This window comes from Pempheris klunzingeri, chromosome 5 (assembly GCF_042242105.1).
Source record: "Pempheris klunzingeri isolate RE-2024b chromosome 5, fPemKlu1.hap1, whole genome shotgun sequence".
Lineage (NCBI taxonomy): Eukaryota > Metazoa > Chordata > Actinopteri > Acropomatiformes > Pempheridae > Pempheris > Pempheris klunzingeri.
The window spans coordinates 12,608,147-12,622,192 of record NC_092016.1 but is presented as its reverse complement, the minus strand read 5'-3'; the positions used below and the strand labels follow the sequence as shown (position 1 = coordinate 12,622,192).

Below are 14,046 nucleotides of genomic sequence, written 5' to 3'. Positions count from 1 at the left end.
CTTCACAACTTTGAGTAAAGAGAATAATTGTATCCAGGCCGCACTAAGACACTGCAGTCTCGTGGTGTCGGTGGGAACACAAAGGGATGTGATTACTTCTCTTCCTGGGGGTTACTGAACACCAAAGTCAGGCTGCACAGAATAGTTCAGTTGTTTGAAGTACCTGTATTCAAATGCACAGAAGATGGGCAGATCAGCTGATGTCCGGATGGGGGCAGCAAAGTACACAAAGCGCTTTAACGTCAACATATTTTCACCAGGCGAAGAAAGTCACCTGTCAAATGTTTGCTAGCTGGCTAACGCTAACGGACTTGTCCACAGTAGCTTACAAATGCTGTCTTTCCTGCGGAACGATAGATAGTGACAGTGATGGAGCTGATATGGTACGTATTATTTTCACTGCAATATTTTGTAGAATGTCCCAGAGGCATGATTACAACTCACCTGGCATCTCAACTCACCAACCGCATGGCTAGCTAATGTTAGCTAACAAGCTAGGTAGCATACTACGAGTTGTGTTGTGACTGACGGCTAACGGTAACCTTGCTAACCAAATTCTGGCTTCTTGTACAACAAAAGTGCACTTATCACCATTATGTCACAGGTTTTGTGTCATTATTCGTTGTTAATGTTTAACTCTAATTTTTTACATTAATGATAAACGAGAGATGTACACAAAGCTAAAAGTAGCTTACAGTCAAGTCATTATAATGAGACAGGAAGTTAACTAAAAGTTTGTTTTTGGACTGTTTTTATATCGTTTTCTCACTATTTTAAGCCACGTAAATATCCTACTTGGACCAGCTAAACAATAATGTTACTGTTGGTGTTGACTGTGATTAAATTGGATTTTAATGGCGTTGCGATAACGTTAACATTAGCTTGTATTTTGAAGGCTAACACGGGAAGTTAAACGTAATGTCTGTGTTCTGTCTGTGTAGCAGCAGCAGCAGCAGCAGACAGACACACGTTAGTGCTGACATGCTTGTGCTTGGTTGTATAATGTCACTCCATTCATCACGGACAGTGTGAAAATATAGCAGGGAGTCATCCTGTGCAGCTGTGAGGTGAATTTGATCGCAGTATCACTAAAAATACAGAAACATCCGCATTTATTTATACAAAACATAACACGATTGGCATTATCACAAGGCACAACATGTGAACAGTTACATTTTTGCTGTATTTCAATAAGATGAACACAAACATGTAATCAAATTAAGTAGAAACTAACAACATCACACACATTTAAATGGTGTCAGCTCAGTACAGATATAATGTTGGTCAATGATTAAGCTCAAGTTAAAATGTCAGCATGATCAGAAAGATTTCAAATCACACTAATTATTCAAAATTTACGTAATTAATGTAATATTAGATCATACTTGCTGGATGCTTATCTATTATAAAATAAATGAGAGCAAAATATGATTTATTTATTTGATTTTCTTTTCTTTTGATTTGTGTTTGGTTAGTTAAATGGAGACACATAATACCTATGTGATGTGATATAATTTCCCCTAAAATAATGTTATATTGCACAAAACAATTCTTTACCACTGTGTAATGTTATTATTATTGAGTGACATTATGTCTTCTGGAAGTTTAGATAATTGCTGTTGTTAATGTTGTAGTAGCTAAAATGTTTGAGTTTTTGAGACTCTAATGGCAACGTTGTCAATAGATCAATGTGGGAATACTTTCTCTTTTTTTTTTACAGTGAATCTTTGAAATTGAGTTGCTGACTTCTGAAGATTCATCTCATGTCAAACTCATTTCTTTTGACTTTAAACTTAGTAGTGGTATATTTTGGAAAACAAAACAGAGTGCTGCTACACCTGAGTCATCCATTACATAGAGTAATGGTCAATTATAGTGTGCACTAGACTACAGCAGCTACCAATTAAGTTCTTCTGTCTTGCATGTCAAAAGAAATGTAAGTCTGTCCCTGTACAAAAGCAGGCCAATGCCAAAACTTTTATGCATGTTTGGGTACAACAAAGGCGCTCTAATATCATACATACATACTCCTTTCAATTTAAGGGAGGACCTTCCAGTCCCTGAGGCTCCGTTCTTTACCAGAGATCTCTATGACAAATATTCACTTGCACCTAATATCAGAGAACTGTGGGCCTTTCTTCAAAGGTATGTCAATACATTAACAATCAATTCATCATTTAGTGAGTTTTTGAAGGCTAACTAGTGAGTGTTTATCTTACATATTCTTTTTACTTCCTTTTTTTTTTCTCCTTCCCAAAGTCCTGTAGAGGATGCCAACATAAAACGGGAGTGTGATGTTGAGGCTAGAAAAGCCTCGTGCTCAAAAGCTGCAGACTTTAAAGACAACAGTTGCATCAGCAAAGCAAAGTCCTGTTGGGACAGCTGTGATGGTGATGATGTATATGCGGACAATGCTGCAGAGGACACAGAAGAACGTAAGGATACCGAAAAATCAAGAGCAAAGCTAAAGCAGGTTGAGAATGAGGAAGATGTTGCTTTTCCTGAACCCAGACTGCCCTACCCCTGTTTGTCCAGTCTGTCCAGCAAACAGCAGCAGGCATATCTTGGCATTTTGATGAGTAAGAAAACAAGGGATCTTTCAGAGGTACCATCATTCTTTAATCTCTACCCTTTAATGGGACGCAAATTGTGTCAGTCCTTGTTGCATCGCCTCTTCAAACGATCTCTAATTTTTCAGAGCTTGAATGCACGAGTAAACAATGAAGTGATGGAGTTCATGAGGTACCTGCACGATGTGGCCAAAATATGTGCTGACGACTACAACTTCATATCACAGGGAGCTGTGCAATATTCAGAGGTACTGATACTACAAGGATTTTACCCATCATCAGCCCTGTGAGATGTGTTAAAGCATAGGGCCCTAATTTGTTTTTCAGGATTTCTTCAGGGGCTGTTTGGAGTGCATAAAGAAATTTCCTCAGCTTTACCAGATCCATGAGATGACTAGTTTAACAGGGGGAACATTCAACCCAGAGCTGACGATAACCTTTGAAAAACAGCTGCTGGTCATGGTAATGATCTTTTGAAGGAGCAACTCGACTTCATACATTTGGGCTGCTCATGAATGCCATTGTCCAGTTTTCTATTCAACCTTTCAACTTTGAGTGTTGTATTGCAGTCTTCTGGTGATTCACTTCCTCTATTTCCATATTTGTACCCCTTATTTCTCCAGGGCAATGTGGATGTTACAGACCACAAGATAGTGCCTGCTGATGCACAGCTTGCATCGGATTATCAGAGTGTTTCATCAGAGAATCCTCCAGCTAAAAAAGCTAAGGACATGCACGCTGTAAGCAATTGTCTCACTTTTTTAATTACTTCAATAAAGTAAGTCACAGAGATGTTTTACTGCTAGAATGGGATTTATGTCCGCAGGTCTATTGTAACTCCATTCCAGCTCTTGCAGTTTTCATAAAAGACACCAGAGGGTGTTCATGTCTTGCTCAGCAAAACCAGTGCTAATTGTGTGTCTGAAAGATCCCAGTTACACACAGTACCGTCATAGTCCAGTTAATTGTAGAAAGTTGTGTAGTTACCTGTGTTCATTTAAGTGATGCAGTAGATTCTCTGGTAGCGTGACCTGGTCTTGTTTTTCCTCTATAGACAATCAGCAGTGATAGTAATGCTGAGAACCTGTGTGCTCATTATGAGCCTCACGTGTGTCTGACTCGAGATGCCCTGCTCAGGCTGCTCGACAACCATGGCCCTGACTTTGGAGAGCAATGGGAGCTGCCTGTGTTCGTCAAATTAAACCCAGCAAAAGGTACAGAACCATCATTCAGACACTCGAGCTGTTATGGTGGAAGTTAGTTTAATTAGGCTTTCCCTCCAATGGGTAAAATGTTTAAGATTAAAACATGCCTAGCCCCCCCCCACACTTTTTTATCTCCTTTTTGTGTTGCTATTGACTTTCATATACCTGTCATGCACATATAATATGACATAAGGTTATTACACTGATAGCTAAAAAGAGTCTCACATTGGCAGTACATGTAAAGATTTTACAAATTAATCATGTAAATCTGTCTTTGAGGGTTGAGCCTTTTTTAATCATGTGTGAAAGAAATACAGTATGTAGCAGTGAAGAAATTGAAGATAAATCACTGTGCGTATTGATATTGAATGGCCTTATGGTGGCACTGTTTCACACATCCTTTAACTCATGTCTTACCGCCTTGTCTTGTTTACAGGCAGCGGTCAGAAAAAGACTGTGTACATAGAGTCACCTCTTCTGAAGACTGAAATAACAGTGAGAGAGAGGAGTCATATCTACCACTCTGAGAGTCTGAAGCTTTCCATCAAGAAGAATGGAAGTAAAAATGTGTTTCATCTGATGACGGAGTGTCCTGCAAACGAGCAGCAACTCTCACCGGTATGTCGGTGCACATATACATATGGCATCATGTACATGGCCTTATTTCATCTGAACAATGATTCTTTGTTTTCTGTTTCTGTATCAGGAGAATTCACAAAGAAATGTAGTGTCTCTTGACAACAATGGTCTTGACTTTGAGGTGGACCTTACTGACCTGGAGACATTTGGAGAGACGCCCGTTAAAACCTCCAAGATGCAGAAGACGCAGAGTGAGCAGGATGTGTGTGAAAAAAGTAAAAAAGTTGCAGGTTCCCCAAACATAATTAAGACTAAAAGGTCCAGTGAGCATCTTATAAACACTAGCAGCACTTCACAAGAAGAGATGAACACCTCATTGACAGATATGGACGATCCCATAGCAGAGAAGACAACTCAACCAGTTCGGAGTGAGTCCATCGAACCAAAAACTAAACAAATGAGACCAGACTCTGCTCAGGAAAGCAACGAAGACCAAGCATTTACAGGAGACTCGGATGATGAGAAGCTGGTCATTGATGACACTGTGTCTCCATCTGCAAAACCTATAACACAACCTACACCTAAGACCACACCATGCTCTGCAACCACCACTGTGTCTGAGACTGTATCTATGAATTTAGACTCATCTTCCCCTCAAAAACTTACAAAACAGAGGCGACAAATCAAAAGAGACAAGGTATCTGGCGATCAGCTGGGTGAGATACTGCGCATGCAGACAGCCATGTTCAACTCCGCCAGTGACACGGCCAAATCCTCCACGCTGTCACAGGAGGCCAACTCACCCACCCGATGTACGGCAGCTTCAGTTCACTCCCAACCTGTGTCTCTGGTTAAGCCCTGTGTGTCTTCATATTTGGAGAAGAACAAGAACCAGGATGGAGAGATCTATGCTGCCCCTCAGGAATCTGCACCAGTGGTCAAGACTACTGCTACAGAGCACAAAAGTTGGTGTCAAATTGATTTTCCTTCTGTTGATACATGTTCTGTCTATGTGCTCAATTAACATATGGTACGTTATTGCCCCACGTGTAGAAATACTGTCACTGGACCTGCAGGCTGGTGCAGAAGATGAACAAGACTACAAGGCTCCAGAGGAAGGCAACCTGTTCTACAAACTCTACAGTCTGCAAGATTTGCTGCTCATGGTGCGCAGCTCTGTCTCACTGACCCATACCAGAAAAGTAGGAGGCAACCAAAACCAGGTATACATATTGTACTATACACAGCCTCCAGTTTTTCATGTCACATATTAAATCATAAAATGAGTATATCTAACAGCCCTCTTTCTGTCCTTTTGTTTACTGCCCCAATAGTTTGTGCCAGTGCATGTCTTACCCAAGCTGGAGTACCAATTGTGTTATGGTGTTGAGTGTCTGACCAGCAGTGAGGCTTGCCAGCTGTGGACTGAGACAATGCTCCACTCCAGCACTGTATCCTACATAGGTAAAACTTTTTAGCGCTTTTACCTGCCGTTTCTTCTTCTATTTCCTCCTAAATTCAATGTAAACCAAGACAGAAATGTACCCAAATTGCTCTCAGTTCAAGTGTAATGTGGAGTATCCCTGTTTAGTCTTTCATTTTCCAACGCAATTGCCAAGAAAATAGCCAAAGAAACATATAAGTGGATGAAGAAAGAGGATTTCCTCTTCTCCCTCCCTCATAGGATTCAGTAATGTCCACATGGCAGATCCTCCCACTAACCAATGGAATAGTCGTCCGATGACTCACCGTCCTCCTGTGACTGTGTAGTGATTGAGTTTATTTTGTTGCCATAACTACAGCCACACTTGATTGTGGGGAATTACAAAGAATGCGGTGTGCAGAGCTCAGCTAAATGTTGTCTTGAACTTCGGTTAAATTCCCTCAATGGGTATTTGTCCACTTACATGTGCTGCTTACCTGGTACCTCAGAGGAAGACTCCATCCTTTTTTTTGTACCAGGTTCATTGATTTGTTGCCTGGGAATATACATGTCTTCCCAGCGTAAAGATTTTTTTTCTGTCTAATGTAGAGCTTTAGAAAAAAGCAGCCTCTAAATTATACTCCTGTTAGCATAGTTGACATACTGGGCAGGGTCATCAGCATTACTGTCAGCAAAACCAGCTTGTCTACTGGCTCCCTTATAATCAGCTTCACTGCTATAAATAGCTTTGCAAAAAAGTGGACGTAACTCTGTGTCGGGCGTCTGAGACCCAAGATAATTTAGAAGAGAACGTTTCAGTTTAATAATAAGAAAGTGCATAAGAAAGTGATAGCCAGTGAGAGAACAGTGATAGCATTCAAGCTATGTGAGACAATATAGAATATCTCCCACTTAATGGCATTTTGAACCAGCCACAGAAGACTTCCTTCTTTGCTTAGTGCTTCATAGTCCATCATGTGGTTTATCATGTGGCATTCCACAATTGTGTATTTATGGCTGCGTTTGCAGAGTCTAAAACAGTCCATAACTGAAGGAAGGCTCTGTTAAAATGAGCAGGCATTACAAGCTGGTGTGGGAGGTAGGAAAGGAGACAGGAGCAACAAGCTTTTCTTACCACCCACTCAAGCTTGTAACAATGCTGGAAATCATCACAGACTAATTACGTTTGTAAGCACTAGGAATGGCATTGATGATCAAGTGGAGTGCTTGATGTGCACGCTCATTAGCTCTTGGTCTTTTTCATGTATCTCTCACCCTCCCTTTCTGTATCTGTAGCTCACATCAATGCCCACACATCAAAAGTAGCTGTGCTGAGGAAGCTGCCTGATGACTGGAAACAGAACATCTCCTGTGGGTTCAAGTGAGTGTCGTTACAACAGATGTGTGCACAAGATTGGCCTGAACCTTATCACCACTGTATGGTTATGTCACTTAAGTGGCTGTCATCTCGAGATCCAGTCAGATTATCAATAATCCAAGCCTGCTCATCAACAGTAGCTATCAACCCCTCTGGTTTTGTCATCAGAGTTACTGTTGACATCTAGATCCCCACCAAAGTAGGCGGGCTCGATGATCTCTCTTTTCCATCCACAGGCCATCCAAGTCACTGAATATACTGCACCACCTCCTGAAAAAGCTAACTGGGTGAGTTGTTGACGACATGAATTATCTCAGTTTTGTTTGTAGATTATTAGTGTTGAGCTTTTTACAGAAAGAATGTTCGCCCAGGCTTCCTTTACATCTTTTGATTTAATGCATTTACATATTAAATATGTGTATGTCAATAATCAATTTTTAGATTGGTCTAAGTTTTTAGAAAAGTTTGATCTTTGTCTTCTAAACTCTTGTTTAGTTAGACAACGTCTGCACATGAGTTGTCTGGGCACATCTGTGTTCACGCTGTATTTAAGATGATGAAATTGCCTATGTACAGTCAGATCTGACGGCCTTGGGTGAAAAATATGACATTAGTTTGTATTCCCGGGTTTGCACAAGAGGATTACACAACTGATTGCTCAACGGCACACAATAGACGCGTCACCTTCTGCTTTCTTAAGGCTTTGCTCACCTACATTCCAGTCACTTGGCAAGAAAACAAGAAATCGCTGCGAACGGTACAGCATGTTTCAGTGTGTGGTTTTTCACGTTAACACATCCTCGATTACTTAATTTGGTTTTGTAGGTTAGAGGAAGGACAGTACCTGATGGCGCACAAGGCCAGGGAACCATTTGTGACCTTATTAAAAGCGGCTAATGGGAAAGTGAGTCGGGGGGCATACAACCTGCAGCAGGTCCACAGCTCTGTCCCACAGCCCCCGGCTTCCGGCCTCGTGCCCTGGATACCTGTTGATCCAGCTGTGGTCCTGCCCTTCCACCAGAAACACAGCCATGTCCCCTGCACCTTCCCAGTGAAACCCATCTTCAAGGTGTGTACTTGATTTATGTCGCTGTTGTAACTGTGATGAAAGACTAGAAAGGCAATGAATGTCATGGTGGAACAAATAATGGCAATTAGAAAATAATGGTGAAAGGTTGCTGGAACTATTACGAAGTGTTTATTGGGTAATGCTTCGGAAGTCCACACCCTTCATTACACAAACAGTGGGAACCCCCCCCCCCCCCCCACACACACACACACAAAACAACTCTCAATGAAATAAGTTTTCAACTGGACATTTGGATTCAACACTTGCCGCTAAATGTTTGTACTTCTAAGAATGACAAATAAAAACATTATTTGAGTTAAATAAAGATAGAACTTTATTTCTGTCCTTTATTCTACCAGACAGCGAACGATGGGTCATCGCAGTTCAACAATCGTGGAGCCGGGCCGTCAAAGAACAACTTTAATGCAAGAGGCAACACGAAGAAAAAACAAAGCAAACGTGCGGCCAAGCGTGACAAGTATATGAAAAAGCTCATTCAGAAGTCCATTTAAAGTCCCATGGCAAAAGATTTAATGTCATGTCATTCATATCATTGCACACCATAGGTTAGGTGAGTCAGAGGAGGAGTTGGATCTGTACTGTTAAGGGAAAGGAAAGGAAAGGAAAGGAAAGGAACCACTGACAACGTCTGTGATTTCATACAGGAGATCTGAAATATAAATGTGAATGCTGAAGCACTTTTACTTTATGTTTTTATATTGTTCAGAAACATTTTTGTATATATTTTTTCAATTCTAATGTTTTGTGAAAACAGATCAACAATAAACTTTGGAAAAGTTCTCATATGGGAGTATGGTTATTGTCTGTAATGCTTATGTTTGCAAGCGTCTGTTGTCTAGACCGTGTGAATTTAAGATTAGACATCATCTTAGAATTCTCCTGAAGGCACAGCGCTCCAGTAACTCAACAAAGCTTCGGCCCTGCTTGTGCTTCTAATGTCTACTTGTGGAACAGGGTGGAGTCATGAGTGCATGAAAAGGGGAGGGAAACTGAGTCAGGGGAGGTGAAAGGGAAAACCCTGAAAAGTTAAACCTTCACACCCATTCCACTTGAACATCGTCTGGACAAATCTCTGCATCATCTCAGCTTTTACAGCTTAGGTAAGTTCAGTGTAATTATACATTTTAATGTGGACTAGCTCAAATTGTAATTGAGATTAACTTGACACTACAGGAAGATTGAAGGCAGTCATGACAGATGATTTCCATACAGTTTCTGTATATACTGTGTAAACATGTTTTGTTTCTTTAGTTGAGTTTTGGTCAAGTAAGATTGATTTCCTTGGATTCCTGCAGTGTGAGCTGTCCAACCTCTTCTCTTGTGTGCATGTGAATGTACTCAGTTTTCACACAGACTGGAGTACAGTAGCACTTTTTCCAGGGTGTGTCTCTTTGGGGTTGTTAAGGATGTGTGTCGCAGTGAAAACAGGATTTGAAAGAGTTAGAGGATTTTCAGTGTCTAACCTTTTTACTATAAACTATTGTGTGAAAATGGCGAAAGAAATTACTTTTGATCAAATTCTAAAGTCCGTTGCAGTGATTTGTGTGACTCGGTTGAACCAAAACTAGCAACTTAAATGAATAAACTTTCTCTGCTCCTGCTCGGAAGACATCTCCATTGTGGCTTAGGTGATTATATCTTGAGACAAAACAAACATGCCCTCTTGCATCAGCTGAGACAACTCAGTGATAGGATTACAGTGAGATTTGATCAAGACTGTGTAATGTTAATCGCTCTGTCATCTTTTTCAGGTCAGTCAATATGGCTCTGGTATCAGAATTTCTGGGACAGCTGTCTCTCAACGTTGGGGTACCGATGGCCTTTTTTTTTCCCGTCTCATTTTTATGATGAAAATTTTCATTATGTTGTTTGGCATCATTTTTCTCCCCTCACACTCTAAACTTCCTTTGAATCCTCAGGCCTATGAACCCAGGCTCCCCACGGTGGTACCTGCTAAGGACTTTGACCCTGACAGAGATGCTGCCAGAATAGAGACTGCTATCAAAACCAAAGGCAAGATGCAGTACTATATGTGTAGCTCAAAAAAAAAAAAAAAAAAAATCAGGGCTAGGTTCTACAGTTTGTCTCTAGAGATGAGTAGCTGGTATTTGTGAGTCAGCATCATGGCTTAAAATATTTTGACCATGCTGGGAACGCCTCCAAGTCTGTGCCTCGATGCTGGCAGAGGCCTTGTTCTGGCCACTGACTGGGAACTCTTGGCAACGATCTGACTGCAAACTTCCTTAACAGCCCACCATTTTGTTAAAACGAACAATATTCTGTGTGGAGTGATGTCTCTTTACTAATGAGGGTGTGAGTGGAAAAATACCTTGTGACCAAGTCATGTGAGAAACTTCCCTGCCAAGCCCTCTTATAAAAATGAATTAAGGCTACATTTAACACAATATAACTTTCTGTAAAAGTTGAATATTGTTACTTATTGAACAGCTAACTCAACTAATTCAAAATGTTAAATTGACACCAAAGATTAAAGGTTGTAAGACATACATTTGTCATTTTTCATGCATCATGTTTAGCTGATAAACCAGGTTTTGTACCATATTCCTCTTAACTATTCTTCCACTCTTAAGCCATGTACACTCAGCTGTGTTGCACTTTTTCTGCAAATGTATTTAGTGGTTGAATTGCAACCATTTTGTCTTACCTGATGTGTCTAATGTACGTGTGCCCATTTCATTCTAACATCAGGAGTAGATGAACAGACCATCATTGATGTCCTGACTAAGCGGACCTACTCACAAAGGAGAGAAGTCGCTTTTGCCTATGAGAGGAGGGCAAAGAAGGTACAGTAGGCCTTGACAGGAAACTGAACTCTTCACAGATCTGATTGCAAAGTGGCTTTAACACTGAGGGGCACAATCAGTCCATTCGGGTAACGCTGTTGTATTTTCAGGACATGATCACAGCCCTGAAGGGAGCGTTGTCTGGCTCTCTGGAAACAGTGATCCTGGGACTGATGAAGAGCACGACCCAGTACGATGCCTCAGAGATCAGAGCATCTATCAAGGTAAAGGACACGGATTGTATCAGTGGTGCTCGGCATCAGTGGATTCCATTGAAGGGTCACACTGCCCTCTCCTGGAAAAATGACGAAACTTGTTTTTTCCAAGTACATTTTAAAATATCATATGTAAAAAAATAATAAAGATTTTTGTGTCCCTCAGGGCTTAGGAACAGATGAAGAAACGCTGATTGAGATTTTGTGCTCACGCAGCAGTGGTGAGCTACAGGAGATCAAGAGGGACTACAAGGAGAGTAAGTCTGAAACGTCCCATGCATTCATAAAATGGGCTGGAAATTTTAATATATATATAATGACTCACTGTGATGTTGTTGTGCCATCTGCTTTCCCTGTACTATCAAGCTGTTGTACAACCAAGGCTCCTTCAGTCCATCAAAACCCTTGTGTCCTGTCTTAAATGTTTTTGTACCAGACACTCTATATAATTACTTAGACCACGTAAAGAGAGCTAAATGCCTAAATTGAAAATATTGCTTCCCACAGTGTACAAGAAGGAACTGGAAAAAGACGTGGCAGGTGACACCTCTGGGAACTTTGCCAAGCTGCTTTTGGCTCTGGTGCAGGTGAGATGCGTTAGTGCCTGTCTGTATGATTTATATTACACAATAGAGTTGAATCTGACCTGAGTTGTGCCTCATTTCTGCGCAGACCAAGAGAGCAGAACCATCTGCTGTCGTAGACTATGAAAAGATTGATGAGGATGCCAGAGTAAGTTGACCAATTTTTACATCAAATTCAATATTCAATATTTCTGAAAGACAAAGGATTTCAACAGTGAATGTGTTTCAGTTGTTCTTGATCTAGAAAAGACTGAACATTGTTCCTGTAACCATTCTAATACTCTCATTGATTCATTGATGTGCTCCCACGTCTCTTTAAGATCAACTGTATTTGTTTGGTATTTGATGTAGAAGTTGTTTGAATATGAACAATTTATTTACTTCACAAGTTTATTGATAAATAAATACCATGTCTACTTTGTGTGTGTCATGTTTTACCCCAGAAGAAATTGTACAAAATTGAACATTTGCATTTCACAAAGCAACTAAGTCACTTAGCAACTAAGTGAGTTTGGAAAACCTGAATCATTTGGTAAAGCTATGTGTAGTTGATGATTTTGTACAAGTAGGCATTTCCATTGCAGACTGCTAATAATGCTTAACTTTGCTATCTTCACATTCAAAAGGAGTAGTCAGTGTTTATTGTTTTTTTTTTTGTTGATTCAACTCAGGCACTCTATGATGCTGGAATAGGGACAAAAGGAACTGATGTGGCCACCTGGATCTCCATTATGTCTGAGAGAAGCGTTCCCCACCTGCAAAAAGGTAAAAGACCCCATTTTCTTTTGATATCATTGTTAGATAAGTGTTTTTTTTTTAAAATTCTCTTTAATAAAATAAATGAATTCACAATCAGTTAATCATTTTTCTCTGCTTGTTAGTGTTTCAGAGGTACAAGAGTTACAGCCCCTACGACATGCAGGAGAGCATTGTGAAGGAAGTTAAAGGAGACTTGCAAAGGTCCTTTCTGGTGCTAGGTACACATATATTTTATCAGTAATTCACATTATTGATGCAGATAGTTTCTTCGAATTGACAGTGACCCTATTTATTCATTATCTGCAGTAAGTATTTCTCACGAAGTATTTCTAAAATTACAAGAGAAAATGATCTGTCAAAGACAAATTGTATTATTGTGGATGTTTATTCTGTTTCTCTTTTGCTCTAGTTCAGTGCTTTGAAAACAAACAGCTGTACTTTGCCAAGAGACTGAATGAAGCTATGAAGGTAGTTGCAGTGCTGTTCTCTTTCTCCTTGTTGAAATGTGGCTATTTTGAGGGCCAGGCTTTTTTTTTTTTTCTTTTTTTTTTTTCTTTTTTCTTGGAACAGATGTAAAAAGTACATCTGCTTGTGAAAGTACAATTTTGCTGCAGGAACACAGAATCCAAAGTTGGCAAAAGTTATCTTACAACAGTGTTGCATCAGCTGCTGTGGTTAAGTTTAGAGCATATGCAACTAAAGTAAGTGCTGACTTACGCTTGTCTGCTCAGTGTAAAGGAGCCAAAGAGAAGGTAGTGACCAGAATTGTGGTGTCACGCTGCGAGGTCGACATGTTGAAGATCTGTTCTGAATACAAGACCATCTTTGGACAGACTGTTCAGAAGACTATCACAGTAAGTGGATCATACAAGCTGCCCCTGGCCTATTAGTGATTTACAGTAATGCTTGTTCTGTCATGCAGTCGCTGTAATCTGCTCTGTTTCTGCAGGAGCACACAAAGGGAGACTACCAAAAGGTGCTGCTCGGCCTGTGTGGACCAGAGCAGGAAAGATGAACCATCAGTATCAAATGGGCCTCACTGAGGAGGAGTACTGGAAAGGTGGGCTTATGAATACCACACTTGGAACAAACTCCACCAAAAGCCCATCCTACTTTTTCTGCACACATTTGAATGCAACATTAAAGGACACAAATTTCCCTTTTTCATACATGAAAAACCTGTATTACCACTTACCTTCATTATGCCAAAACAGCAATAAAGCTGCTTTGTTTGGAGTCTTGTTCCTTACTGTGTTTGCACCCCACCTAGTTTATTTGTACATGATGTTTACGTAGACAACCATTAGAGGGCGCTATAGTAGCATTAGAGGCAGCTAGAGAAAGCTCCAGCTCCTCAGTGTCTCAGAGCCTCATGTCTAATACCTGCTGAAGAAATTCAAAGATCTTAAATGTTTTAATATATAATGAAATATTTGATC

The 14,046-nt window shown here is 40.4% G+C and overlaps 2 protein-coding genes across 2 annotated transcripts; both read left to right on the top strand.

Annotated features, from left to right (window-relative positions):
• The first annotated feature begins 271 nt into the window (after positions 1 to 271).
• Positions 272 to 9,024, top strand: ice2 (interactor of little elongator complex ELL subunit 2). Its single transcript, XM_070831411.1, has 15 exons — positions 272 to 383; positions 2,044 to 2,145; positions 2,260 to 2,605; positions 2,699 to 2,818; positions 2,898 to 3,032; positions 3,194 to 3,310; positions 3,625 to 3,784; positions 4,212 to 4,393; positions 4,482 to 5,319; positions 5,408 to 5,577; positions 5,689 to 5,818; positions 7,074 to 7,158; positions 7,392 to 7,442; positions 7,981 to 8,224; positions 8,584 to 9,024. The coding sequence occupies exons 1-15, from the start codon at positions 370 to 372 to the stop codon at positions 8,734 to 8,736; spliced, it is 2,847 nt and encodes a 948-aa protein (XP_070687512.1). The 5' UTR covers positions 272 to 369; the 3' UTR covers positions 8,737 to 9,024.
• A 216-nt stretch (positions 9,025 to 9,240) lies between these two features.
• On the top strand, positions 9,241 to 13,843 carry LOC139201011 (annexin A2-like). Its single transcript, XM_070830213.1, has 13 exons — positions 9,241 to 9,345; positions 9,997 to 10,054; positions 10,165 to 10,258; positions 10,955 to 11,049; positions 11,160 to 11,273; positions 11,431 to 11,521; positions 11,772 to 11,851; positions 11,937 to 11,996; positions 12,520 to 12,613; positions 12,730 to 12,825; positions 13,017 to 13,075; positions 13,339 to 13,461; positions 13,557 to 13,843. Exons 2-13 carry the CDS (start codon positions 10,007 to 10,009, stop codon positions 13,620 to 13,622), a joined length of 1,020 nt encoding a protein of 339 aa, XP_070686314.1. The 5' UTR covers positions 9,241 to 9,345; positions 9,997 to 10,006; the 3' UTR covers positions 13,623 to 13,843.
• The last annotated feature ends 203 nt before the right edge of the window (positions 13,844 to 14,046 follow it).

Coding starts and splice junctions, on each gene's coding strand:
- ice2 (XM_070831411.1), top strand. Junction 5,578..5,688: donor TAGGAGGCAACCAAAACCAG/GTATACATATTG, acceptor CTGCCCCAATAG/TTTGTGCCAGTGCATGTCTT. Junction 7,443..7,980: donor CTCCTGAAAAAGCTAACTGG/GTGAGTTGTTGA, acceptor TTGGTTTTGTAG/GTTAGAGGAAGGACAGTACC.
- LOC139201011 (XM_070830213.1), top strand. CDS start 10,007: ATGGCTCTGGTATCAGAATTTCTGGGACAGCTGTCTCTCAACGTTGGG. Junction 12,614..12,729: donor CGTTCCCCACCTGCAAAAAG/GTAAAAGACCCC, acceptor TCTGCTTGTTAG/TGTTTCAGAGGTACAAGAGT. Junction 13,076..13,338: donor GACTGAATGAAGCTATGAAG/GTAGTTGCAGTG, acceptor TTGTCTGCTCAG/TGTAAAGGAGCCAAAGAGAA.